Source organism: Bidens hawaiensis, unplaced genomic scaffold (assembly GCF_021521415.1).
Source record: "Bidens hawaiensis isolate Kalapana, Puna unplaced genomic scaffold, B.hawaiensis_p1.1 tig00017468_1, whole genome shotgun sequence".
Lineage (NCBI taxonomy): Eukaryota > Viridiplantae > Streptophyta > Magnoliopsida > Asterales > Asteraceae > Bidens > Bidens hawaiensis.
The window spans coordinates 305,846-333,825 of NW_027492644.1; the positions used below are offsets into that span (position 1 = coordinate 305,846).

Consider the following 27,980-nt stretch of genomic DNA (forward strand, 5'->3'; position numbering starts at 1 on the left):
GTCCTAAAATATTGTATGGAGGTCACCAAGACCGAATTTCTGATCCGATTAAGTGGTTCGACCCATACTCAGTTTTTTCTCCAGCTCAATGAACATACTCCTTTGGCAATTACGGCAAAATTTCGAACGGGCCGCGAGGTGGCGTCAGGGCATAGTTGTTGATCTGATTTTTTCGTAGAGTCAAAAAATATTGTATGGAGGTCACCAAGATCGGATTTCTGATCTGATTCAGTGGTCCGACCCATTACTCAGTTTTTTCTCCGGCTCGGTGAACATACCCCTTGGGTAATACTGTCAAAATTTCGAACGGGCCGCGAGGTGGCGTCAGGGCATAGATATTAATCTGATTCTTTCGTAGGGTCATAAAATATTGTATGGAGGTAACCAAGACCGAATTTCTGATCCGTTTCAGTGGTCCGACCCATACTCAGTTTTTTCTCCTGCTCAGTGAACATACCCCTTTGGCAATACTGGCAAAATTTCGAACGGGCGGCGAGGTGGCGTCAGGGCATAGATATTGATCTGATTCTTTCATAGGGTCATAAAATATTGTATGGAGGTAACCAAGACTGAATTTCTGATCCGATTCAGTGGTTCGACCCATACTCAGTTTTTTCTCCGTCTCAGTGAACATACCCCTTTGGAAATTACAGCAAAATTTTGAACGGGCGGCGAGGTGGCGTCAGGGCATAGATATTGATCTGATTCTTTCGTAGGGTCATAAAATATTGTATGGAGGCCACCAAGACCGAATATCGGAACCGATTCAGTGGTTCGACCCATACTCAGTTTTTTCTACGTCTCAGTGAACATACCCCTTTGGCAATTACGGCAAAATTTCGAACGGGCCACGAGGTAGCGTCAGGGCGTAGATATTGATCTGATTCTTTCCTAGGGTCAAAAATATTGTATGGAGGTCACCAAGACCGAATTTCTGATCGGATTCAGTGGTTCGACCCACACTCAGTTTTTTCTCCGTCTCAGCGAACAAACCTCTTTGGAAATACTGGCAAAATTTCAAACGGGCCGCGAGGTTGCGTCCGGGCATACTTATTGATTCGATTCTTTCGTAGGGTCATAAAATATTGTATGGAAGTCACCCAGACCGAATTTCTGATTCGATTAAGTGGTTCGACCCATGCTCAGTTTTTTCTCCTTCTCAGTGAACATACCCCTTTGGCAATTACGGCAAAATTTTGAAAGGGTCGCGAGGTGGTGTCAGGGCATAGTTATTGATCTGATTCTTTCGAAGTCTCAAAAAATATTGTATGGAGGTCAGAAGACCGATTTTCTGATCCGATTCAGCGGTTCGACCCATACTCAGTTTTTTCTCCTGCTCAGTGAACATACCCCTTTGGCAATTTCGGCAAAATTTCTAACCTGCCGCGAGGTGGCGTCAGGGCATAGTTATTGATCCGATTCTTTCATAGGGTCCTAAAATATTGAATGGAGGTCACCAAGACCGAATTTCTGATCCGATTAAGTGGTTCGACCCATACTCAGTTTTTTCTCCAGCTCAATGAACATACTCCTTTGGCAATTACGGCAAAATTTCGAACGGGCCGCGAGGTGGCGTCAGGGCATAGTTGTTGATCTGATTTTTTCGTAGAGTCAAAAAATATTGTATGGAGGTCACCAAGATCGGATTTCTGATCTGATTCAGTGGTCCGACCCTTACTCAGTTTTTTCTCCGGATCGGTGAACAAACCCCTTGGGTAATACTGTCAAAATATCGAACGGGCCGCAAGGTGGCGTCAGGGCATAGATATTAATCTGATTCTTTTGTAGGGTCATAAAATATTGTATGGAGGTAACCAACACCGAATTTCTGATCCGTATCAGTGGTCCGACCCATACTCTGTTTTTTCTCCTGCTCAGTGAACATACCCCTTTGGCAATACTGGCAAAATTTCGAACGGGCGGCGAGGTGGCGTCAAGGCATAGATATTGATCTGATTCTTTCATAGGGTCATAAAATATTGTAAGGAGGTAACCAAGACTGAATTTCTGATCCTATTCAATGGTTCGACCCATACTCAGTTTTTTCTCCGTCTCAGTGAACATACCCCTTTGGCAATAATGGCAAAATTTCAAACGGGCCGCGAAGTGGCGTCAGGGCATAGTTATTGATCCGATTCTTTCGTAGGTTCCTAAAATATTGTATGGGAGGTCACCAAGACCGAATTTATAATCCGATTCAGTGGTTCGACCCATACTCAGTTTTTTCTCCGTCTCAGTGAACATACCCCTTTGGCAATACTGGCAAAATTTCAAACGGGCCGCGAGGTGGCGTACGGGCATAGTTATTGATCCGATTCTTTCGTAGGGTCCTAAAATATTGTATGGAGGTCACCAAGACCGAATTTCTGATCCGATTAAGTGTTTCGACCCACACTCAGTTTTTTCTCCTTCTCTGTGAACATACCCCTTTGGCAATTACGACAAAATATCGAACGGGCCGCGAGGTGGCGTCAAGGCATAGTTATTGATCTGATTCTTTCGTAGGGTCATAAAATATTGTATGGAGGTCATCAAGACTGAATTTCTAATCCGATTCTGTGGTTCGACCCATACTCAGTTTTTTCTCCTGCTCAGTGAACATACCCCTTTGGCAATACTGGCAAAATTTCAAACGGGCCGCGAAGTGGCGTACGGGCATAGTTATTGATCCGATTCTTTCTTAGGGTCCTAAAATATTGTATGGAGGTCACCAAGACCGAATTTCTGATCCGATTAAATGTTTCGACCCACACTCAGTTTTTTCTCCGTCTCAGTGAACATACCCCTTTGGCAATTACGGCAAAATATCGAACGGGCCGCGAGGTGGCGTCAGGGCATGGTTATTGATCTGATTCTTTCGTAGGGTCATAAAATATTGTATGGAGGTCATCAAGACTGAATTTCTGATCCGATTATGTGGTTCGACCCATACTCAGTTTTTTCTCCGGCTCAGTGAACATACCCCTTTGGAAATACGGGCAAAATTTCGAACGGGCGGCGAGGTGGAGCCAGGGCATAGATATTGATCTGATTTCGTAGGGTCATAAAATATTGTATGGAGGCCACCAAGACCGAATTTCTGATCCGATTCAGTGGTTCGACCCATACTCAGTTTTTTCTCCGTCTCAGTAAACATACCCCTTTGGCAATTACGGCAAAATTTCGAACGGGCCGCGAGGTGGCGTCAGGGCATAGATATTGATATGATTCTTTCCTAGGGTCATAAAATATTGTATGGAGGTCACCAAGACCGAATTTCTGATCGGATTCAGTGGTTCGACCCAAACTCAGTTTTTCTCCGTCTCAGTGAACATACCTCTAATACTGGCAAAATTTCAAACGGGCCGCGAGGTGGCGTCCGGGCATACTTATTGATCCGATTCTTTCGTAGGGTCATAAAATATTGTATGGAGGTCACCAAGACCGAATTTCTGATTCGATTAAGTGGTTCGACCCATACTCAGTTTTTTCTCCGTCTCAATGAACATACCCCTTTGGCAATTACGGCAAAAAATTTTGAAAGGGTCGCGAGGTTGTGTCACGGCATAGTTATTGATCTGATTCTTTCGAAGTCTCAAAAAATATTGTATGGAGGTCACCAAGACCGATTTTCTGATCCTATTCAGCGGTTCGACCCATACTCAGTTTTTTCTCCTGCTCAGGGAACATACCCCTTTGGCAATTACGGCAAAATTTCTAACCTGCCGCGAGGTGGTGTCAGGGCATAGTTATTAATCCGATTCTTTCGTAGTGTCATAAAATATTGTATGGAGGTCACCAAGACCGAATTTCTGATCCGATTCAGTGGTTTGACCCATACTCAGTTTTTTCTCCGTCTCAGTGAACATACCCCTTTGGCAATACTGGCAAAATTTCAAACGGGCGGCGAAGTGGCGTCCGGGAATAGTTATTGATCCGATTCTTTCGTAGGGTCCTAAAATATTGTATGGAGGTCACCAAGACCGAATTTCTGATCCGATTAAGTGGTTCGACCCATACTCAGTTTTTTCTCCAGCTCATTTAACATACCCCCTTTGGCAATTACGGCAAAATTTCGAACGGGCCGCGAGGTAGCGTCAGGGAATAGTTATTGATTTAATTCTTTCGTAGGGTCAAAAATATATTGTATGGAGGTCACCAAGATCGGATTTCTTATCTGATTCAGTGGTCCGACCCTTACTCAGTTTTTTCTCCGGTTCGGTGAACATACCCCTTTGATAATATAGTCAAAATTTCGAACGGGCCGCGAGGTGGCGTCAGGGCATAGTTATTGATTTGATTCTTTCGTAGGTCATAAAATATTGTATGGTGGTCACCAAGACCGAATTTCTGATCCGTTTCAGTGGAGCAACCCATACTCAGTTTTTTCTCCTGCTCAGTGAACATACCCCTTTGGCAATACTGGCAAAATATCAAACGGGCGGCGAGGTGGCGCCAGGGCATAGACATTGATCTGATTCTTTCGTAGGGTCATAAAATATTGTATGGAGGTCACCAAGACTGAATTTCTGATCGGATTCAGTGGTTCGACCCCCACTCGGTTTTTTCTCCGGCTCAGTGAACGTGCCCTTTGGCAATACTGGCAAAATTTCGAACGGGCGGCGAGGTGGCGTCAGGGCATAGATATTGATCTGATTCTTTCGTAGGGTCTTAAATTATTGTATGGAGGTCACCAAGACTGAATTTCTGATCGGTTTCAGTGGTTCGACCTCCACACAGTTTTTTCTCCGCCTCAGTGAACATACCCCTTTGGCAATTACGGCAAAATTTCGAACGGGCCGCGAGGTGGCGTCAGGGCATAGTTATTGACCTGATCCTTACGTAGGGTCAAAAAATATTGTAAGGAGGTCACCAAGACCGAATTTCTGATCCGTTTCAGTGGTCCGACCCATACTCAGGTTTTTCTCCGGCTCAGTGAACATAACCCTTTGGCAATACTGGCAAAATTTTGAACGGGCCGCGAGGTGGCGTTTGGGCATAGATATTGATCTCATTCTTTCGTAGGGTCATAAAATATTGTATGGAGGTCACAAGACTGAATTTATGATCCGATTCAGTGGTCCGGCCCATACTCGGTTTTTTCTTTGGTTCAGTGAACTTACCCCTTTGGCAATACTGGGAAAATTTCGAACGGGCGGCGAGGTGGCGTCAGGGCATAGATATTGATCTGATTCTTTCGTAGGGTCATAAAATATTGTATGGAGGCCACCAAGACAAAATTTCTGATCCGTTTCAGTGGTCCGACCCATACTCAGTTTTTTCTCCTGCTCAGTGAACATACCCCTATGGCAATACTGGCAAAATTTCGAACGGGCGGCGAGGTGGCGTCAGGCCACAGATATTGACCTGATTCTTTCGTAGGGTCATAAAATATTGTATGGAGGTCACCAAGACCGAATTTCTGGTCCGATTCAGTGGTTCGACCCATACTCAGTTTTTTCTCCGGCTCAGTGAACATACCACTTTGGCAATACTGGCAAAATTTCGAACGGGCGGCGAGGTGGCGCCAGGGCATAGATATTGATCTGAATCTTTCGTAAGTTCATAAAATATTGTATGAAGGTCACCAAGACTGAATTTCAGATCGGATTCAGTGGTTCGACCCCCACTCTGTTTTTTCTCCGGCTTTGTGAACATACCCCTTTGGCAATACTGGCAAAATTTCGAACGGGCGGCGAGGTGGCGTCAGGGCACAGATATTGATCTGATCCTTGCGCAGGGTCATAAAATATTGTATGGTGGTCACCAACACCGAATTTTTGATCCGTTTCAGTGGTCCGGCCCATACTCAGTTTTTTCTCCGACTCAGTGAACATACCCCTTTGGCAATACTGGCAAAATTTCGAAAGGGCCGGCGAGGTGGCGTCAGGGCATAGATATTGATCTGATTCTTTCGTAGGGTTATAAAATATTGTATGGAGATCACCAAGACTGAATTTCTGATCCGATTCAGTGGTCCGATCCATACTCAGTTTTTTCTCCGGCTCAGTGAACATACCCCTTTGGCAATTACCGCAAAATTTCGAACGGGCGGCGAGGTGGCGTCAGGGCATAGATATTGATCTGGTTCTTTCGTAGGGTCATAAAATATTGTATGGAGGTCACAAAGACTTAATTTCTTATCCGATATAGTGGTTCGACCATACTCAGTTTTTTCTCCGGCTCAATGAACATACCCCTTTGGTAATACTGTCAAAATTTCGAACGGGCCGCGAGGTGGCGTCAAGGCATCGTTATGGATCTGATCGTTTCGTAGGGACATAAAATATTATATGGAGGTCACCAAGACCGAATTTCTGATACGTTTCAGTGGTCCGACCCATACTCAGTTTTTTCTCCGGCTCAATAAACATACCCCTTTGGTAATACTGTCAAAATTTCGAACGGGCCGCGATGTGGCGTCAGGGCATAGTTATTGATCCGATTCTTTCGTATGGTCAAAAAATATTGTATGGAGGTCACCAAGATCGGATCTCTGATCTGATTCAGTGGTCCGACCCTTACTCAGTTTTTAGTCTGGCTCAGTGAACATACCCCTTTGGTAATACTGTCAAAATTTCGAACGGGCCGCGAGTTGGCGTCATGGCATGGTTATTGATCTGATCCTTGCGTAGGGTTATAAAATATTGTATGGAGGTCACCCAGACCGAATTTCTGATCCGATTCAGTGGTTCGACCTATACTCAGTTTTTTCTCCGACTCAGTGAACATACCCGTTTGGCAATACTGGCAAAATTTCGAACGGGCCGCAAGGTGGCGTCAAGGCATACTTATTGATCCGATTCTTTAGTAAGGTCATAAAATATTGTTTGGACGTCACCAAGACCGAATTTCTTATACGATTCAGTGGTTAGACCCATACTCAGCTTTTTCTCCGGCACAGTGAACATACCCCTTTGGCAATACTGTCAAAATTTCAAACGGGCCGCGAGGGTGGCGTCAGGGCATATTTATTGATCCGATTCTTTCGTAGGGTCATAAAATATTGTATGGAAGTTACCAAGACCGAATTTCTGATCCGATTCAGTGTTTCGACCCATATTCAGTTTTTTCTCCGGCTCAGTGAACATACCCCATTGGCGATACAGGCAAAATTTCAAACGGGCCGCGAAGTGGCGTCAGGGCATATTTATTGATCCGATTCTTTCGTAGGGTCATAAAATATTGTATGGAGGTCACCAAGACCGAATTTCTGATCCGATTCAGTGGTTCGACCCACACTCAGCTTTTTCTCCGGCTCAGTGAACATACCCCTTTGGGGATAATAGCAAAATTTCAAACGGGTCGCGAGGTGGCGTCATGGCATAGTTATTGATCCGATTCTTTCGTAGGGTCATAAAATATTGTATGGAGGTCACAACGACCAAATTTCTGATACGATTCTGTGGTTCGACCCATACTCAGCTTTTACTCCGGCTTAGTGAACAAACCCCTTTGGCTATACAGGCAAAATTTCAAACGGGCCGCGAGGTGGCGTCAGGGCATAGTTATTGATCCGATTCTTTCGTAGGGTCATAAAATACTGTATGGAGGTCACCTAGACTGAAATTTTGATCCGATTCAGTGGTTCGACCCGTACTCAGTTTTTTCTCCGGCTCAATGAACATACCCCTTTGGCAATACTGGCAAATTTTCGAAAGGGCCGCGAGGTGGCGTCAGGGAATAATTATTGATACGATTCTTTCGTAGGATCATAAAATATTTTATGGAGGTCACCAAGACCGAATTTATTATCCGATATAGTGGTTCGACCCATACCCAGTTTATTCTCCGGCTCAGTGAACATACCCCTTTGGTAATACTGTCAAAATTCGAACGGGCCGCGAGGTGGCGTCAGGGCATAGTTATAGATCTGATCCTTGCGTAGGGTCATAAAATATTGTATGGAGGTCACCAAGACCGAATTTCTGATCCGTTTCAGTGGTCCGACCCATACTCAATTTTTTCTCCGGCTGAGTGAACATACCCCTTTGGCAATACTGGCAAAATTTCGAATGGCCGGCGAGGTGGCGTCAGGGCATAGATATTGATCTGATTCTTTCGTAGGGTTATAAAATATTGTATGGAGGTCATCAAGACCGAATTTCTGATCCGATTCAGTGGTTCGATCCATACTCAGTTTTTTCTCCGGCTCAGTGAACATACCCCTTTGGCAATTACGACAAAATTTCGAACGAGTCGCGAGGTGGCGTCAGGGCATAGATATTGATATGATTCTTTCCTAGGGTCATAAAATATTGTATGGAGGTCACCAATACCGAATTTCTGATCGGATTCAGTGGTTCGAACCACACTCAGTTTTTTCTCCGGTTCAGTGAACATACCCCTTCGGCAATTACGGCAAAATTTCGAACGGGCCGCGAGGTGGCGTCAGGGCATAGTTATTGATCCGATTCATTCGTAGGGTCATAAAATATTGGATGGAGGTCATAAAGACCGAATTTCTTATCCGATTTAGTGGTTCGACCCATACTCAGTTTTTTCTCCAGCTCAACGAACATACCCCTTTGGCAATTACGGCTAAATTTCGAACGGGCCACGAGGTGGCGTCAGGGCATAGTTATTGATCTGATTCTTTCGTAGGGTCAAAAAATATTGTATGGAGTTCACCAAGATCAGATTTCTGATCTGATTCGGTGGTCCGACCCTTACTCAGTTTTTACTCTGGCTCTGTGAACATGCCCCTTTGGTAATACTGTCAAGATTTCGAACGGGCCGCGAGGTGGCGTCAGGGCATGGTTATTGATCTGATCCTTGCGTAGGGTTATAAAATATTGTATGGAGGTCACCAAGACCGAATTTCTGATCCGATTCAGTGGTTCGACCCATACTCAGTTTTTTCTCCGACTCAGTGAACATACCCCTTTGGCAATACTTGCAAAATTTCGAACGGGCCGCAAGGTGGCGTCTGGGCATAGTTATTGATCCGATTCTTTAGTAGGGTCATAAAATATTGTATGGACGTCACCAAGACTGAATTTCTGATACGATTCAGTGGTTCGACCCATACTCAGCTTTTTCTCCGGCTCAGTGAACATACCCCTTTGGCGATTCTGTCAAAATTTCAAACGGGCCGCGAGGTGGCGTCAGGGCATATTTATTGATCAGATTCTTTCGTAGGCTCATAAAATATTGTATGGAGGTCACCAAGACCGAATTTCTGATCCGATTCAGTGGTTCGACCCATTGTCAGTTTTTCTCCGGCGCAGTGAACATACCCCTTTGGCAATACTGGCAAAATTTCGAACTGGTCGCGAGGTGGCGTTAGGGCATAGTTATTGATCCAATGCTTTCGTAGTGTCATAAAATATTGTATGGAGGTCACAAAGACCAAATTTCTGATCCGATTCAGTGATTCGACCCATACTCAGCTTTTTCTCCGGCTCAGTGAACATACCCCTTTGGGGATACTGGCAAAATTTCAAACGGGCCGCGAGGTGGCGTCAGGGCACTGTTATTGATCCGATTCTTTCGTAGGGTCATAAAATATTGTATGGAGGTCACCTAGACTGAATTTTTGATCCGATTTAGTGGTTCGACCCGTACTCTGTTTTTTCTCCGGCTCAGTGAACATACCTTTTTGGCAATACTGGCAAATTTTCGAAAGGGCCGCGAGGTGGCGATAGGGAATAATTATTGATACGATTCTTTCGTAGGATCATAAAATATTGTATGGAGGTCACCAAGACCAAATTTCTTATCCGATATAGTGGTTCGACCCATACTCAGTTTTTTCTCCGGCTCAATGACCATACCCATTTGGCAATACTGGCAGAATTTCGAAAGAGCCGTGAGGTGACGTTAGGGCAAAGTTATTGATACGATTCTTTCTTAGGGTTATAAAATATTGTATGGAGGTCACCAAGACCAAATTTCTGATCCGATTCAGTGGTTTGACCCATACTCAGTTTTTTCTCCGGCTCGGTGAACATACCCCTTGTGCAATTACAGCAAAATTTCGAACGAGCCGCGAGGTGGCGTCAGGGGCATAATTATTGATCCGATTCTTTCGTAGGGTCATAAAATATTGTATGGAGGTCACCAAGACCGAATTTCTGATCCGAGTGGTTCGACTCATTCTTAGTTTTTTCTCCGGCTTAGTTAACATACCCCTTTGGCAATACTGGCAAAATTTTGAACGGGCGGCGAGGTGGCGTCAGGGCATAGATATTGATATGATTATTTCGTAGGGTCATAAAATATTGTATGGAGGTCACCAAGACCGAATTCCTGATCCGATTCAGTGGTTCGACCCATACTCAGTTTTTTCTCCGTCTCAGTGAACAAACCCCTTTGGCAATACTGGCAAAATTTTGAACGGGCGGCGAGGTGGCGTCAGGGCATAGATATTGATCTGATTCTTTCCTAGGGTCATAAAATATTGTATGGAGGTCACCAAGACCGAATTTCTGATCTGATTCATTGGTTCGACACGTACTTAGTTTTTTCTCCGGCTCAGTGAACATACCCCTTTGGCGATTACGGCAAAATTTCGAATAGGCCGCGAGGTGGCGTCAGGGCATAGTTATTGATCCGATTCTTTCGTAGGGTCATAAAATATTGTATGGAGGTCATAAAGACCGAATTTATTATCTGATTTAGTGGTTCGACCCATACTCAGTTTTTTCTCCAGCTCAATGAACATACCCCTTTGGCAATTACGACAAAATATCGAACGGGCCGCGAGGTGGCGTCAGGGCATAGTTATTGATCTGATTCTTTCGTAGGGTCAAAAAATATTGTATGGAGGTCACCAAGATCGGATTTCTGATCTGATTCAGTGGTCCGACCCTTTATCAGTTTTTTCTCCGGCTCAGTGAACATATGCCTTTGGTAATACTGTCAAAATTTCGAAATTTGAAACCGAATCGTTACTAACGGTCTGGTTCTAGTTTGGTGTTATAGTTTAAACTTTAATAATAAATTTAGTTTAACATAATTAATAATTTAAATGTACCATCAATTTTAACTAAAAACCAACATAATAACATAATATGATACTTGAAATGATCATAAATAAAAAATAATAATTTTAGCCACATAAATGGTAAATATTAATGGAAGATCTAGGACGTAAAATAATAACAACAAAGATTACAAAATGAATCATATTGCAATTAGGTTAGTTTACAGTCTTTTGTGGTTTCATATGGCTGGTTGCCGATATAAACCGCGAACCAACCGTTCACTACGTTTTGAAAATTTTTAAACCGACCAACAAACCGAAAGTAAAAAATAAATACTATATATAATACACCAAATCAGGGCAAATTAAGACACTCATTTTTAAGTAATTTACAACACTTAAAGCATGAGGTACATGTGTTAGTAAGGGTAAACATGTCTTTTAAACACAATTTATTCAACTTACAAGTTTGGTGTCTCATCTTTAACCATATTATGTTTTTAATTTAAGAGAAAATTACTATTTGCTTCCCTGTGGTTTTAGGGAGGAAGCATAATGAGTCCCCAAAATAAAATTTGAACTGGTTGAGTCCCTGTTGTTTTAAAAATGAACTATTTGAGTCCCTGCTGTTACTTAACTATGTTAGCTTCAAGGGTAGATTCGACATTTCACTTATATATATACATTGTCACTCTGAGTCCTTGAACTTTCATAATTGATCACTTTGAGTCCCTTCACCTTTTAACAAAAATAAATAAACTAAACCAATTTATTTAACAAAAATAAACAAACCGAACCACCCTTTCAACGAAAGTTAACAAAACGAACTACTTTTTAATAAAACTAAACGAACCAAACTAATTTTTTAAGCAAACTAAACGAACCGAATCATTTTTTTAGCAAGTAGTTCATTTCGTTTAACAAAAATAAACGAAACAAACTTCTTTTTTAACAAAATAAGCGACCCAAACTTTTTTTTTTAACAAAAATAAACGAATCAAATTATCTTTCTAAAAATAATAAACGAACCAAACCTATCTTTTAACAAAAATAAACGAACCAAACGACCCAATTTTTAAAATTTTTTTTTTGTTAAAAAAAAGTTTGATTCATTTATTTATGGTTGATTATGGTTTGGTTAGTTGATTATGACTTGATTGATTATAGTTTGGATGTTAATTATGTAATGTTGAACTAATTTTGAAGAGGGACTAAAACTGAGCAATTACTTAACCACAATGACTCATATGGATCATAAAAATGGATAAACTAGTAATTTCATATCTGGCAGAGACTCAAATGGTTCATTTTTGAAACCATAGGGACTCAACCAGTTCAAAATTTCTTTTGAGGACTCATTGTGACTCCGCCTTAAAACCACGGGGACGCAAACAGTCATTTTCTCTTAATTTAACTTGTAAACTAACTTCTCACCCATGATTTTTAAACGACTATAGCCTTTTCATAAGTTAATATTTTTATAAACAAATTTCACCATAAAAACGAGCATTTTATTCTCTTTAATTTGGATATGATATTGTTGTAATTTTTTTCATTTTAAATAAATTAATATGTTACGCAGGGGTGTTCAGTGTTGGGTTTTGCTGGTTTTTAAGTTAAACTTGTGAGTCCAACCGTTAATACTGAATTTTTGTCGTCCAAAACCAAACTCAACCATTGAAAGTTGAAACCGAATCGTTACTAACGGTCTGGTTCCAGTTTGGTGTTATAGTTTAAACTTTAATAATAAATTTAGTTTAAAATAATTAATAATTTAAATGTACCATCAATTTTAACTAAAAACCAACATAATAACATAATATGATACTTGAGATGATCATAAATAAAAAATAATAATTTTAGCCACATAAATGGTAAATATTATTGGAAGATCTAGGACGTAAAATAATAACAACAAAGATTACAAAATGAATCATATTGCAATTATGTTAGTTTACAGTCTTTTGTGGTTTCATATGGTCGGTTGCCGATATAAACCGCGAACCAACCGTTCACTGCGTTTTGACAATTTTTAAACCGACCAACAACCGAAAGTAAAAAAGAAAAAGAGAAAATAAGTCAAACCAATGACCGATTTAAACGATTTCAAGGTTTTAACCGAACCATAAACACTTATATTTGTACGTGATTAGACACTCGTTGCATCGCGCGGGCACCCGTCTAGTTCTATATTATGTATCTTAGTCATAAGTTTAAATAACTTGTATCATGTAGGCTACTCAAAAACTAAATAACTTATGTTATGTATAACTTAGATAAAAACAATATAGTTATTAGATATTTGTTATTATTTAGTAGCTAGCAGCGATAGATATACTCGATTATTTGTATGTAGTTTAGGAGCATACTAAAGGGTGTGTATTAGTTGTTAAACATAACAAAGTAATAATAAAACTTAATAAAAGCAAGTAAGATATAGTAAAACAAATACGAAATAAACATATTCTTTTTAATATTCTTAAAATATGTTATATGACTCACACATGAAGATATTAAACTGTCTCCTGAAGTTCTCGTTTCAAAAAAAAAAAAGAAAAGAAAAAAATTGTCTACGAATGTCCTTAGATTAACCATTCATTTTGGTTTTATACTTCGATTTTTCAAAAGATGTTTACTTGTGCAAACCTAAATTAGTTTTTTTTTCAATATGGATGTATGTGTAAGATTTGTTATATAAAAAAATAATATTATTATAAAACTCTTTTGTTTATATAAAGCTTGTTTTAAGGATCGATTTTAACTTTAGATTTCTTCGTTATTTTTGCATTAAGTCAAAATCTTATATAGGTCTTTAATTATTTATTTAATAGAACTTTTACTCGGTTTATAAATAAAGATCTTTTAACCTTTAGAAATATGTCATTTTTAATTTTAATAAACCTTATTTTCAACGCGCTTCATTTATTACATCTATTATACTGAATGATGTGTAAACATTAAATACGTTTTTGACTTGAGAAAGTTTTATATCTAACTGTAAAATAGTGCCTCATATCTGACCAGTACATTTCTAGCTGTTTTTTTTTATTTATTTTATTACCTAAGGAAATTAGAAATACAAAATTAAAAGTAAATAAATTACCAAGGACAAAGGCATAAGAATAAAAATATAATGTTTACGGGTTTGGTATATGTTTCATGTAATTGGCTTGGTATCACCTAATACCACAACTAGAAAAGTTGTTAACTATTCTCATACTAGGTTACTTGCCCGGATACTAGTCTTGTAATTGATACTAATGTTTTGTGTTTTCTCTTCGAGTTCAAGTCCAATTGTTATTTGTAACTCATAACTCCATTTTAAAAGTAATATTTATTCGTTTAAAAAATAATATTTATTGATTTTGCTTCACATTTATTAGAATTAAACTATTTGTACTCTAATATATAATGATCATTTATATTGTTAATATTTTTAGCACCATTGATTGTTCATTTAATCCATTGGCAATGATGAGAAACAATTAATAAAATAAATGGTCATAATATACAAGAGTACAAATAGTTTAATTTTAATAGATGTGAAATAAAATCAATAAATAATTTTTTTTTTTTTTTTTTTTGCTATAAATAGCACCAAAACTTGTTTCATGTGATAAACATAAGAGAATTATTTTACCTTGCCATTTTTTCTCCCTTCTTTTGCAATGAAGATTTTTGGTTTTCTTTGGGTGATGATGATGGTGATCATGACAAATTTTATGATGCAAATGTATGCAGATATGGCGGTACATTGTGACCCGGAGAAAGTACTTCATCCATGTTTTCCTTTTCTGATCGTTAATGACACAGAAGCTCTACACGATGAGTGTTGCAAAGTTCTCCATGAACAAGAAGATTGCCTTTGTCACTACAACCAACCCGGGCCACATCAAATTCCTGGCATTATAGAAGCTGCAGAAGGTTGTAATATCAAATGGCCGTATTGTTTATTTAATTAATTTGATAAGTTAATCTATGAGAAGTTATTTGATTATGGTTTAAATAATTATGAATAATTGTTACGAGCTCATCTGAATTAAATTTAATATATGTTGGACTCAAAAGTATAATTTGTTACATGGTTTTGGTTTTAGTATTTTATTTGGGACCGAAGATTCAATGAAAGGAATATTAATCAAAATGCCTTGACAAGATTGTGAATCCTTTTTTTCCTTCAAGTGTTAATAGTGTATACACAAAGAGAATAAAAGTTACAATGTAAGAAACTTAGGTCTTGTTTGGTTTGTGGAATTCATTCTAAGAACATTTTGAAATGTCAAAATAGAAAACAATAATTAATGAATTCAAGGAACTGAGATTGAAATAAAAGAAACATACTAATTTCATTATTCCTTTACCAAAGCAATGTCGCAGTTTAAAACAAATTAACAAAAAGTGGTATCAAATTCAACCAGAATTTCAAATTCCAATTCCAATTCATTTACATTCCCTAAAACCGGTGCCCCTTTTAGAACAGCAACTCAAAAGCTCTGGCTCTACTTATGAATTACATCTTTTTCTAATTATTGGACTTGAACTCTTACCATTTAAAAAAAAAGTTTTACACGACACATCGATACCATTATGTAAAAAGCTCTATAGTAATTATAAATATATAAATACCTTTTAATGTTTTGTATATTCACAAAAGTTAAAAACTTTTTTTACCACAATACACACACTCTCTACTATACTCCTATAAAAAGTTTTATACGACACGTCGATACCGTCATGTCAAAAGTTTTTAGTTAGTATTTTATAAATATCTTTTAATGTTTTGTATATTCATTAAACTTTTTTTACCATAATACACACTCTCTACTATACTCCTATAAAATCACCACACCTGCACAATATATGCACCCAAGGCCATTTACCACAATAGCAATGTTAAATTTTAATGTTAAATAAATTCTAGCTATTAATAAAATGATAGGAAACAACAATTAATTGACTATTAATTACAGTTGAAGACAATAATATCTAAACTCACAACTACTTAGTTAGGAAGTACGCCACTTACCATAACAATAATGTTAACTTTTAATGTAGTAAGTTTTAAATATAAGTAAAAAGGATAGACATAAACATTAATTGACTATTGAGGTTGTGCGCCCGCACTAATAGTCACATCAATGTCACCTAATCTCTCTCCCACCATTTTCTATTCTTTTTTTTATTTATTTATTATTTGTATATTTTGCAGAGAGAGAGAGAGAGAGAGTGATCTGCATGGGTTAGACCATTTTCACCACGCCATGCATGGAATGGAGTGAAGGAGCGTGGTGTTACATATGACCATTCTTCTTCCATCATTCACCCATATCCTATAGTCTAATTAAAATTAAAGACAATAATATCTAAACATACAACCATTTGGTTGGGAAGTACACATTTACGAAACAATAATGTTAGCTTTTAACATAAAGTTCAAAATACAAATAAAAAGGCTAGACAACAACATTAAGTGACTATTAATCACCATGACCGTCTCCGAAAATCGTTAAAAAGTTTGGGTTGTAGGCGAGAAAAAAAATTGGTCTTAAACCCTAATCTGTATTCATTCCCATCCCAATGGTTGCCCTCAACTTGATCAAGAGTTTACAAAAGCAGGACGGCTTCCCTCCGAACATATACTCTATTTGGTCTAAAGGTATCGATTTTACCTCATACAAACATTGTATGTAATCTTGATATAAGCATTGTTATTCCTCTTAATTGTTTATTTATTTATTTTTTATTGGCGATGGTTTCGACAGTGGTGGTGGTTGATGGCGGCATCAATGGTTGGGGTTTAGTGATGAGAGTGTGGTGGAGGTGATGTAGGGTGAAAGAGATGGTGAAGTGAACGTTTAGCTTTGTAATTTGGCTTCGTCAAGTGGTTAGATGATAGTAGCCGATTCAAGATGGATGAATTGATATACCCTTTGAGCAGGTTAGACTCCAATTACATAAGAACGAGACATTTTTTTTATCAATTTTCTTCTTAACATTTTAACAAAACTAGGAGGCCTTCTATAAGGCTTACAAACAAAGAAACGTGCATATGCATGAACTACCAAAAACATGGTTGTACATATATTCATCCCATAATGCGGATTACATACGCTTTATCCGATTAACTAAATGCTAAAAACCGGTTTCATCCGGAACCTGTTGGGGCCTCCATCATTTATCGGTTGTCCAAATATGAATAATTTTTGCAAAATCCAAATGCGTACTCAAATCAACATATTATAAAAACAACAAAATTTCATGAGTCAAAAGCGTTTCGAACAAGTCTACTGATTTAATGCCTTGTGAAAAGCAACCTGTGAAAACAAAAACCCGTAAGCACCCATGCAAACATAAACACGTGACGAGGAGACAACCAAAAACTATTTAGATCTTTGTATTTTTCAACTTTTGCATTATGCAAGTTTTGGTAAATTATTTTTTTGGTAGTAATTCCTGAAAATAAAAACGTAAAATGGTCATTTGCTTTGGCAGTTGGCCGTAAATAAATTTTCGTATTGTAACATTTTGTGTTCATACATCATTTAAATGATTTAACACTTTTTTGTAGAAACTCTTGATCATTTATACAAGTTTTCCAAACTCTTACGTAAAATGAATATATTTAATTGACTTAATTAAGTCCGTATGCGAATACTGTTACGTAAAAGTGCCAGTTCCGGCCAATTTGCTTACAAAATTTGGGTTATCCTTTTATCTCAAAATGATCAAATAAGTAAAAAAAATTATTGAAACATCACTTTATTATTTTTGAAATATTGTTGGTGCAATAATAAATAAAACACAGAACTTTTATAAAAAAAAACAGTTAAAAGGAAATGGACAAGAAACAGTTTGCAGGCCCACCCAACACGACCCGCCCATTTCAAGAAAAAAAAGAAAATACTTAACTGCATGGTTGATCCATGTGGTTTACGTTTTTTGCACGCTTGCTCCCCTAGTTTGCAGGCGGTGGGTGGGGGGATGGGGGTTGTAGATAAAGTTGGTGTGGGTCCCACCGTCCCACAAGTCTTTTAACAATTGAATTATTTTTATTTTTATTTTACTTGGGACCCACCTGGTTTTCTTAATAATATATGTATTTATTTTTTAAACAAAGGGTAGTTTGGTAATTTCATTTAGACTTAACTGGAAATTTAATTTAACGATGTTAGATGCTAAGGACCATTCTTGTTATGAAAATACAACTATCGGACCCATTTGTGAATATTATTAAACCTTGGGGAGCAAGTGTGCAAAAACCGTAAACCACAGGGACCAAGTGACCAACCATGCAGTTAAAAAAAAAAAAAAAACTTGACATCGTGTATAATAAATACTTACAGAAGTTGATGTTTTGAGCAACTCCCTGATTGCCATAGTTGCATAGCAAGATGCTGCAAGTGTGAAGCTCAACTTGAGGGCTAGCTGCTCCGTCAACGACTCGTTTTCTTGCAACACCGCTTCTTCGTTTGGTGTTTTGTTGGCTTTTGTAACCATGTCAAAATCCGTCACTGTCAACGGGATACTTACATCTCTATATTTTATCAACTCCCTACAACAAACAATCTTCTCAGATGTTGGTCCAAAAAATAATAAAGATTTAACATTTCATGTATCCCGTGTATACATATAGAAAAAAGGAAGACGTAAGTTACCATTTAAAATCATTTGCTTTTCCAAATACGCGCCGATAAGCTCCAGTCATGCTGGTCAACGAGAACTCCCTATCATATTTTTAGTAGAATTTATTTATTACAAATATACAATAACTGTGACAATGCTTATATGCACATCCATCTTAATACATGTACTTAATTGAGAATTGGTATTAGTGCTCACTGAATATGTTTTTATTTTCACCAATTTTAATGCATTGTGAATTTAACTTTTATCCACAAAGAAGTATGTGCTCGAGCTCGAACTTAATCGAGCTGGCTCAAGCTCGGCTCGTTTTCTTTATCGAGCTGAAAAACGAACTCGGCTCGTTTAAAGCTTGAGCTGGGCTCCTTTGATTTTTTTTAAAAAAAATTGTTTTTATTTATTATTTTTTTTTATTTTATATTTTACAAATTTTGATATATAAAAGACAAAAATTATAATTTTAACATACATATTATATAAAATTTATAAACTAAAGAATTTATAACTTTATATGTTTTATTTGAGTTATTCTTTTATAAGGTTTTAGGTATCTAGTGACATAATATATGTATAATTTTATTTATTTATTTCTTGGTATGCTATTATTATATATAGATATTAAGATTTAGGGTTTAATCTAAACAAGTCAACGAGCCGAGCTAACGAGTCGAGCGAAGACAGAGCCACGAGCCGAGCTGACCCTGGCTTGAGCTCGGCTCGTTTAGAAATCGAGCTGAGTAGAGTCGAGCTCATTTAGGATCGAGCTTTTTCAAGCCAAGCTATTTTCGATCTATTTTCAAGCGAGCCTCGAGCTGCGGGCTTTTTGAACAGCCCTAGAAGTATGTAGATAATAATACTATACTGATATCCAGTTTGATAACACCCTGTATCATATGGATGTAATGCAAATCATGTATGCAAACAGAATAAAAGACGAAGCAGAATAATTTACTTGACGTTATGCATACTCTCTGTCAAGCTGACACCATCCTGTCATGGAACATACGTTATATTCGAGATTGATATGAGACTGATTGTTAATTAAATTGCATGTAAAAATAAGAAACCAAAAGAATAACTAAATTTAGTTGTCAGTCGAAGTTTCTTAGTAGCAGGTTGTAAAATATTTGAATATTCAAATATATCATTCAGATAATATATTTGTAAACTAAAGCTATCATAATATAGACATAAAATAAACTGTAGTAAAACAAAACAGCGCACCTTGTTGGCCAAATGTTGATAATACTGTTCAATGTCGTTATGTGGATAAATTACTCTTGAACTGCCATATAAAAATGTCAAATATAAATAAATTAAACAAATTCAACGATCCAAAAGTTTGATGTAGCATCAAGTGTGAGGTTCCTTACCCGGGCAAAGGAAGGACAACATCGGTATAAGTGTAACGACCTGAAGCAAGATCTTCATTGTTGACAACCTATAAACAATAAAACAAACATATTCATAATACATTTTATATTTTTGTTAATTTAGTTCACACATAAATGACAAATTAGACATGTTACTCTAACAGGAGATGAACAAGGAATTCTGTTTGAATAATTAAAAGAACAAACATGAACAGAGGTTGAGTTCTTCATTTATGTTCGCTTATGTTCATTTATGTTTTATTTATTAATTTTTATTATTTTACTACTTAACTTTTATACAAAAACTCGTAAAGCTAAATTAATATTCCCAAATTAATATAAGTTTGTTTGTATTTATTTATGTTCATTTGTGTTTGTTTACGTTTTTCTGTGTTCGTTTATAGAGTTAATGAACGAGCATGATTGAATTCAATTTCTTAACAAATTAACACGAACACCATAGTTATCAAAAGCACAGTGCGTGCTCAGGCAAGGCGCAGCGCCGGAAAAATGCCTCGTGGAGGTCAAAGAGCAATTCCAGCGAGGTTCTGGCAAGACTCCGGCAACAAATGACCTGTACTCGCTGGAACTAGACAAAACATCCTGAAAAATTATATTAGTTTTATATATATATTTTTTAAAAAAATCTTTATAGTGCGCTTTTTATTTTCTTAGGCCCTAGTTTCTTGCGCCTAGCACCTTTGATAACTATAAAGAACACGAAACTTCGCCCGGTATGTGTTCACAAACCGTCTGTTTGTGATAAAAGCTAAACGAGCGAACACAAACAAGGTCTCGTCCAGTCCGTTTACAGCTTTAAATTAGCATCTTGTATGGTATAATATAATCTGACCTTAACCGATGTGCAATTTTCTTCAGATGCATGTGCATCAGCCTCATCTAAATGGTTATTTTCAGAGGAATCATTGCACACAATGTCTTCATATTCAGAATCATCAACTTGCTTAACTTCGTTACAGCTTTCCTCGTTGCAATAAACTAAATCCCCTAATACTACTTGATCAGTCCCTGAAAAAACACAAGATTCTTTATTTACGGTAGCTTTAATTCTACAAGAAATGTAATGCACAAAAATACATTTACAGGAAAGCAAAACATAAGCTATTGAAACCATAGTTATTAAAGGCGACCGCCTCTGGCGCCTAGGCGAATTTTTTGAGCTAGGCGAGGTAGTTGCACTTTTAACTCTGATCAAATCTAAGCATTTTTGAAAATAATTATAACCAAATTGCTCTATTACTTAATTTTGTGAGAAATTATTAGATACCAAATTCTTAAATTTATATTTATCTAATTACATCTTAACACAAAATTATTATATGTAATTTAATCTATATTAATATGTAGATAACTTATGTAATTTTATATAATAAAACATGTCAATTTAATACTACTTTTCTACACTAATACACTAGTATTTTAGAAATTTTGATGATATTAAACATTATACAATAGCTTTTGTTTATTTTAATTAAATAATATTATAATTTTTCATATACATAATATATTATTAAACTTTTTTATGGTGCGCTTTTTTTTCTCAGGCCCTCGCTTTTTTTGCGCTTTGCGCCTGGGCCCTAAGGGAGGCCTATGCGCCTTAAGCGCGACTAGCGCTTTTGATAACTATGATTGAAACATGTTTTTAAAATAATCATAAATGATTCAGACCGTATTTTTGCACTCTCATGCTAGCAGCGTGGTTCCACAGATAGCTTTGGTAACTGTGCACATACCTGAAATGTAGACAAAAATCCATTTTATATTGACAAAACATAAAGCACAAGTAGTTAACAAGCTTTCTGCTTTCTTTAACACATAAATATAGGCTAGGCTTGGCAAAATAGGCGGGCCGGGTCAAAACGGGTTCGGGCTAATGATGGGTCGGTTTAAAAAAAAATCAACTTGGTTTGGATCAGAATTGGCTGGTTTAAGAAAGGTTCATCTTGGTTCGGGTCAAAACAGGTTCTGACTATAATTGGTTCGGGTCAACTTAGAAAAATGTATCAAATGACTAAATTATCAACAAAAATAACAAAATCATAGCCCTATCGCCAACACCAGAGCCAGCAGCATCAAAAAACATAAATTAAGACTCAAACATCAAGAAATAACAATGGAATTAGCATACATACAAATAGAAATGGTAAAAATCAAGAGCTTGTAGTTATGTATTAAAAATATACTATAATTCTTCATATTAAATAAACAAAAGCCATTATATAACATTTAATATCACCATTTTAGTACCAAAAGTTCTAAAAGAGTCCGGATTCAAATTTAGTTCCAAAACTTGAAAAACAAAATGTTCAAAGTAAAGTACCAAAAGTTCAAATACCAAAATGTTCAAAAGATGAAAACCAAAAGTTCAAAAAGTAATAAATAGTAAAGGTTCAAATGATCATTGTTCTTGATCCGTCAAATACCTATTAAGGTGTTGTCAACTCTAGTGCATATATCGGGCCTCGCATAGAAAATGGGCCTAGGCGCAAGAAGTGAGAGCTTTTAATAACTACGCTTTAATTCATGATCCATTACTTGAGGTTGACTCTTAATTTATGTTTTTGATGCTATTGGCTTTGGTGCTGGTGATAGGGATATGATTTTGTTCTATTTTTGATAATTTAATCACTTCATACATTTTACAAATCGACCCATTTTGACCGAGCCTATTTTAGCCAGAACCCGTTGAGTGACCCGGGCCCATTTTAAACCGAACCCATTTTGACTCAAACCTAAGTGAACTTTGATAACAAAAGTGATACTTACATCATTCTAAGGGTCCTAGGTACAGCCTTCATAGCTTGCAAGTAGTTCCCAGGACTCTTTTTTAAACACTGCAGCTGATATAAGAGAAAAACATAACTAGTTAAAAAACTTGTTAAGAATGTTAATTACTCCCTCCGTCCCATTAAAAGCGTCCACATTTCCTTTTTTATTTGTCCCATTACAAATGGCCACTTTCAAAATTTATTAGCCAGTTTCCAAGTTTACCCTTATTCACACACACAACTAACATTAATAAACAATATTGATGGACCCAATTTCCAAGGGCATTATTGTCATTTGGTAAGCAAAGAAAACAATAATTTAATCTACCTTAAACTTTGTGTTTTTCAAACTAAGACACTTTGACTGGGACGGAGGGAGTAATAAATAACATACAAAAGGAAATTAACAAGAAACTTACTATGGCCTTTTCAGCTACCAGAAACCGAGGAAGTTGTCTCAAGGTCCCATCAATGTCCTCACTTTCTTTATAGTATTCCCTTATCCTCCTTATATCATCCCTTTGTGTCCAAAATACTATATCAAAGAAAACAAATAATCATGAAATACATTTTTCAAATCATTCAAATAACTTCACGACACTCAAATTAAAAGGATATCACCATCCCTCGGATCAAGAATCATGTCAACTGCCTCTTTCCATTCCCCACGAAGCAATTTAGCACCAATAAGGTGAGTAGGTACAGAACCAGTACCGAATCGCTGTTCCAAAATAAATGAAAAGGCTGATGTGGCAAGCAGAATAAAGTAAAGAAAATTGGAATAAAAAACGCTTAACAGAATAACAGTACCTGCATGCCAAAATAGTTTATGAACCCATATTTTCCTAATGCATCTGCCGCTGCCTTTACGGTATCCTCTGAATCTGCAGCCACTCCCCTACAAAAAATTATAAATAATCACAATTCTTTATGGAAAAAATTACAAAAAAATATTAAATAATCACAATTCTTTATGGAAAAAAATCATCAAATTAATGTAACTAAAATAATGAATCTTATGCATTTATGTACAAACCTTAGTGTGACTGTGAATCGGTTCCCGTGGAGTTGACCAAGAACAAGCCCTTCGTTGACATAACTACATGCAACACGGTGACAGATTCAGATTCTATGTGTTACTATAAAGATTGATTAAAGATGACCAGACCAAGAGGTTTAAAGTTTAAACTCATTGCGCTTACCAAAAGTTACCAACTTTAATTCCGATTAGTCTTTTATTTAGACTAGCCAACTTATTTGCACGCTGCTTGAACACGGTTACCTGCTGAGTTGTTACTGCACGCTTGTCTTTTGTACCAGAAAATCCAAATGACCTTGGCTGTAAAAGTAAATATTAGTAACTGCAAGTGTGCAGAGTGTTTATACATAAGACCAACCTTATAAAATTAAAAACTATATATCCGAACCGTGAGCACCCTTATTAAATAGTATAGAAGGAGAACAATTATGTTTGTTAAACTATATATTAATTTTTTTTAGTTGTCTTGTCAAAAGTCGAAACGGGTTTGAGTCATAACCAACCAATTTAAAGCATGTAAACTTTTGTTTGGGTTAAAATGAGTTTAAACCAAAAAATTGCTTGTGCAGGCTTCTGCTTTTATATTTGTAGATGAGGTTGATACTATTGTTGAATGACAATGAGAAGGAGATCAACATTTGATGCATTAATCGGCATACTTGATGATTTACAAGACGAGACGGCCCCAAAGTTGTTATCCTAGTTAGTGATGGCAATCTTTCAAAAACTACATCAAATGTTGTATACAAAGAAGTATTTAGAAATTTGTAATAAATTTTTATATATTTTTCATCTTTCATGTCATATTTAAGTTAATTGGTTATAAATAATTTTTATATATTTTTCATCTTTCATGTCATATTTAAGTTAATTGGTTACATATTTATTTGATTTTCAAAATTTCATACGTTATACTTATTAATATGTTTTAAGAATAAATTTTTCAACCTGTGTGTCACATGGGCATTTAGGCTAGTTTTAACATGAAAATAGAAACTTTTATGACATTGTATGGGATATTAGAAAACAGAAGTGTTGCAAAATTATATGGGATGCAAGGATTAACAATTTAACATTAACGTAAAGTGGTGAAAGAGAGAAAACATATACTAAATAAACTATTATTTTCACCCATTCTATCGAATACCGAATAATGAGTAAGCATCACAGTAAGAAGAACCTGAATCCCAAGCATCTTTCCGATCACGCCTAATGCCTCTTGCGTATCCTTGTTTTCCTTACATAGATGAAATCTGAAAATGCACTTTCATAAATATAAATGAGACCTGATTGACATTTCATAAACCGATTATATAAACTTTCAAGTTGTTATCAACACCATTAGCAATTAATGCTAACCATGTACGCAAGTGACCACTAATTAGTATGTAAATACGTTTATGATCTAGCAAATTGTAAAACTTAAAAGTAATAATGACCTGAGGAACTTCCCAATATGATTTGGCCAGTGATCTGAACCCCGACTATCATAAGTTGTGTCACCTCTGCCTTTGCGTTTCTTAGAACCGCCGTTGGAAATGAATCTCACACGAATGCATTTTGATGAGGGATCCGGTCCGTCTACTGTGTCGGTAACCAAGAACTTGAGTCTTTCTTTAAAGAAATTATGCATCGCCTGCGTAAATAATCAATAATTACAAGACACGCAGACACGCGCTATTAACTAATAAATATTCATACGGTTCGGTGAAGTTTATCGGAAGTTGGAGAAAGAAGAATGGAGGTGGGCCCTTGTTGATGTATGAATTCCTTGAGGGAATGGGCATCGGAATCGCCAGCTAGAGCTCTAAAGGATTCGATTTCAGTATCATGATTAGCATTGAGTTGATCTGTTGCATTGGTTACAGGTTCCTCTGCTTCTGCAATCTGCTTGATAATAACAAAAAATATAATCATAATCTTAAATATATATAAACAAAGCCTTTCTACATTATCTCAAGCTACCAGATTGTTTTATTTGTAAATAGAAACTTCTCATGCCTTTGACCCGAATTCATGGGTATGGGTCACACCAAACCCAGATAGCCCTTAAACGGGCTATAACATCTCATTAAATTAAAAATTAATCTCATCAAATATTTTATATGAAAATCTTGTAAAATAGGGATATAAACAAAACTAATATCCGAATTAAAAAAAATTATTTATAATTAAGAAACAAATTTATAGTAAAAAAAATAAGCAGGCCTTGGGTCTCACCAAACCCATATAGCTTTTAAACCCGAGTTATAACATCTCATTTACTTGTGAAACCCTTTTATCATCAAATCCTAAGTATATTACTAACTTCCTTACAATAAATAAATAAAATTAAAATCCATAAAAAATATATAAATATTAGAAACGAATAAAGTAAAACAACCCTGTATTACGGGGGATAAAAGCTAGTATAATATAGGTATATTGGTTTTTATTAATCCAAACTATTGTCTTTTGGTCACTGCCTAAGCAGTTAATGCGGAAAAATATCGGATATCGGTCAAGTACCGATATATGAGATATCGGTTATCGCAGTGAGATATCAGTGGTATATCAGTAATTTTAATATCATGTAAAATTCATATATATAGCAATTTAACACTAATAATTCAGTATAGTCTCATACCATTAACAAATTAACCTTTTGCAAATTGCAAAACACTAACAATCGTAGCAAGTAAGAATTGACTAAGACTTAAAACAATAACATTGAACACTAAAAGTTGATGATTAAGACTTTAAACACTGATATCGTGAATATCGGTGATATATCAGTCAAATATTAGTCCAATATCGGTCAAATATCGGTCAGTATCGTTGATATTATCGGTACCGATATTCTGAACCAATATTCTGATTTATATATCTCCAAGGGACCGATAACCGATATATCACTGATTTATCGGTGATATATCGGCGATATCGACTGCATAGGTCACTGCCGGTCCCAACTAACGAATTGGCTGCTGAGGGTCCCAACTTTTAACGTATTTGTTCCTAACAGTCCGCGACTAACAGAATCCTAACGCCGTTAGTTGCAGGTCGCCTGAAAAGCCACAATTTTTGCCGAAAAACACCACCAAAAACAACGCCACAACCACCAATTGACTCACCGCCAACCAATCACCACCACTTGAGCACCATAAACCGATTACGACGATGTTTCTAGGGTTCCTTCGACCTCAGTAATTTGCGCTTTTACAAGAAAACGGTTCCTAAAGGTCCGATACGAAGTTACCATTGCCAGGATGTTTGGGACGAAAATGTTGAGTTTTTCAGGCATGTTAGAATTCTGTTAGTCGCGGACCGTTAGAAACAAATACTTTAAAAGTTGGGACCGGCAGTGACCAAAAGATAATAGTTGGGATTGATAAAAACAATAATATAGATGATTAACAAATAAATAAAAGTGAAGCTTAGATATATCTTGTGACTGACCTCTGGTGGCGGTTGAAGTGAGGTCAAATGAACAACATTCCCGTTTAAATCCACTTCGTTTACCACAAAATCAGAATATCTGGAAAAAAAACAAAAGAATTATAACCCTAATAATAATAATAATAATAATAACAATAACAATTATAATAATAATAATAATAATAATAATTGAATAAATTTGACGAAAATGTGAGAAGATGCTTGCTTATAATAATAATAAGAAGAAGAACAACAACAACAGTGCCCAAAGTTAGCTGGAACTGTCGAAAGCCGATTGCTTTGAATGAAGTAAACAAATTACGTACCTAAGCTTAATAATCGTAACTAAGCATAATAATAATAATAATAATAATAATAACAATAATAATAATAATAAAGACCTTTGCTTGAGAATAGCTTGGAAACCAGGGAGTGGTGAGATGAAGCAGGAGATGCCCACGTCGGATTCTTCAAGTGGGGACTTCATTATTATTGATTGGGGATGATGATAATACTTGGAACAGTAATAATAAGGTTTGGGTTTTAAAAGCAACAGCTGTTGCAGCAGGTTTAAAGAGTTTAGATGCCGATGACAGACACTGGGGAAGCCAGCATACATGTTTTATGTTTTTAAGATTGGGCGTGTGTTGTTTTTTTTTTCACAAAAAGACCCTCTCTTTATCACGTGCAAACATTTGTGTTCCCCGAGCAACGGCGTAGGCTTACACGTTGTTTGGCTCGTTTACAACCGAACGGCCGAAATTCGAACCGAGTGAAAACCGAAACGAGCCAAAATCAAATCGAGCATTTTTGAT

At 36.6% G+C, this 27,980-nt stretch overlaps 1 protein-coding gene across 1 annotated transcript; it reads right to left on the reverse strand.

The window, feature by feature from the left end:
- Positions 1-16,921: 16,921 nt before the first annotated feature.
- LOC143553990 (uncharacterized) lies at positions 16,922-27,696 on the reverse strand. Its single transcript, XM_077043865.1, has 19 exons — positions 27,567-27,696; positions 27,187-27,265; positions 25,450-25,635; positions 25,188-25,384; positions 24,929-25,001; positions 23,912-24,048; positions 23,746-23,808; positions 23,520-23,607; positions 23,328-23,430; positions 23,129-23,232; positions 22,708-22,781; positions 21,610-21,674; positions 20,774-20,949; positions 19,921-19,988; positions 19,772-19,832; positions 19,500-19,537; positions 18,562-18,630; positions 18,248-18,458; positions 16,922-17,220 (listed from the first exon to the last, which is right to left on the reverse strand). The coding sequence occupies exons 1-19, from the start codon at positions 27,650-27,652 to the stop codon at positions 17,191-17,193; spliced, it is 1,908 nt and encodes a 635-aa protein (XP_076899980.1). The 5' UTR covers positions 27,653-27,696; the 3' UTR covers positions 16,922-17,190.
- Positions 27,697-27,980: the final 284 nt, after the last annotated feature.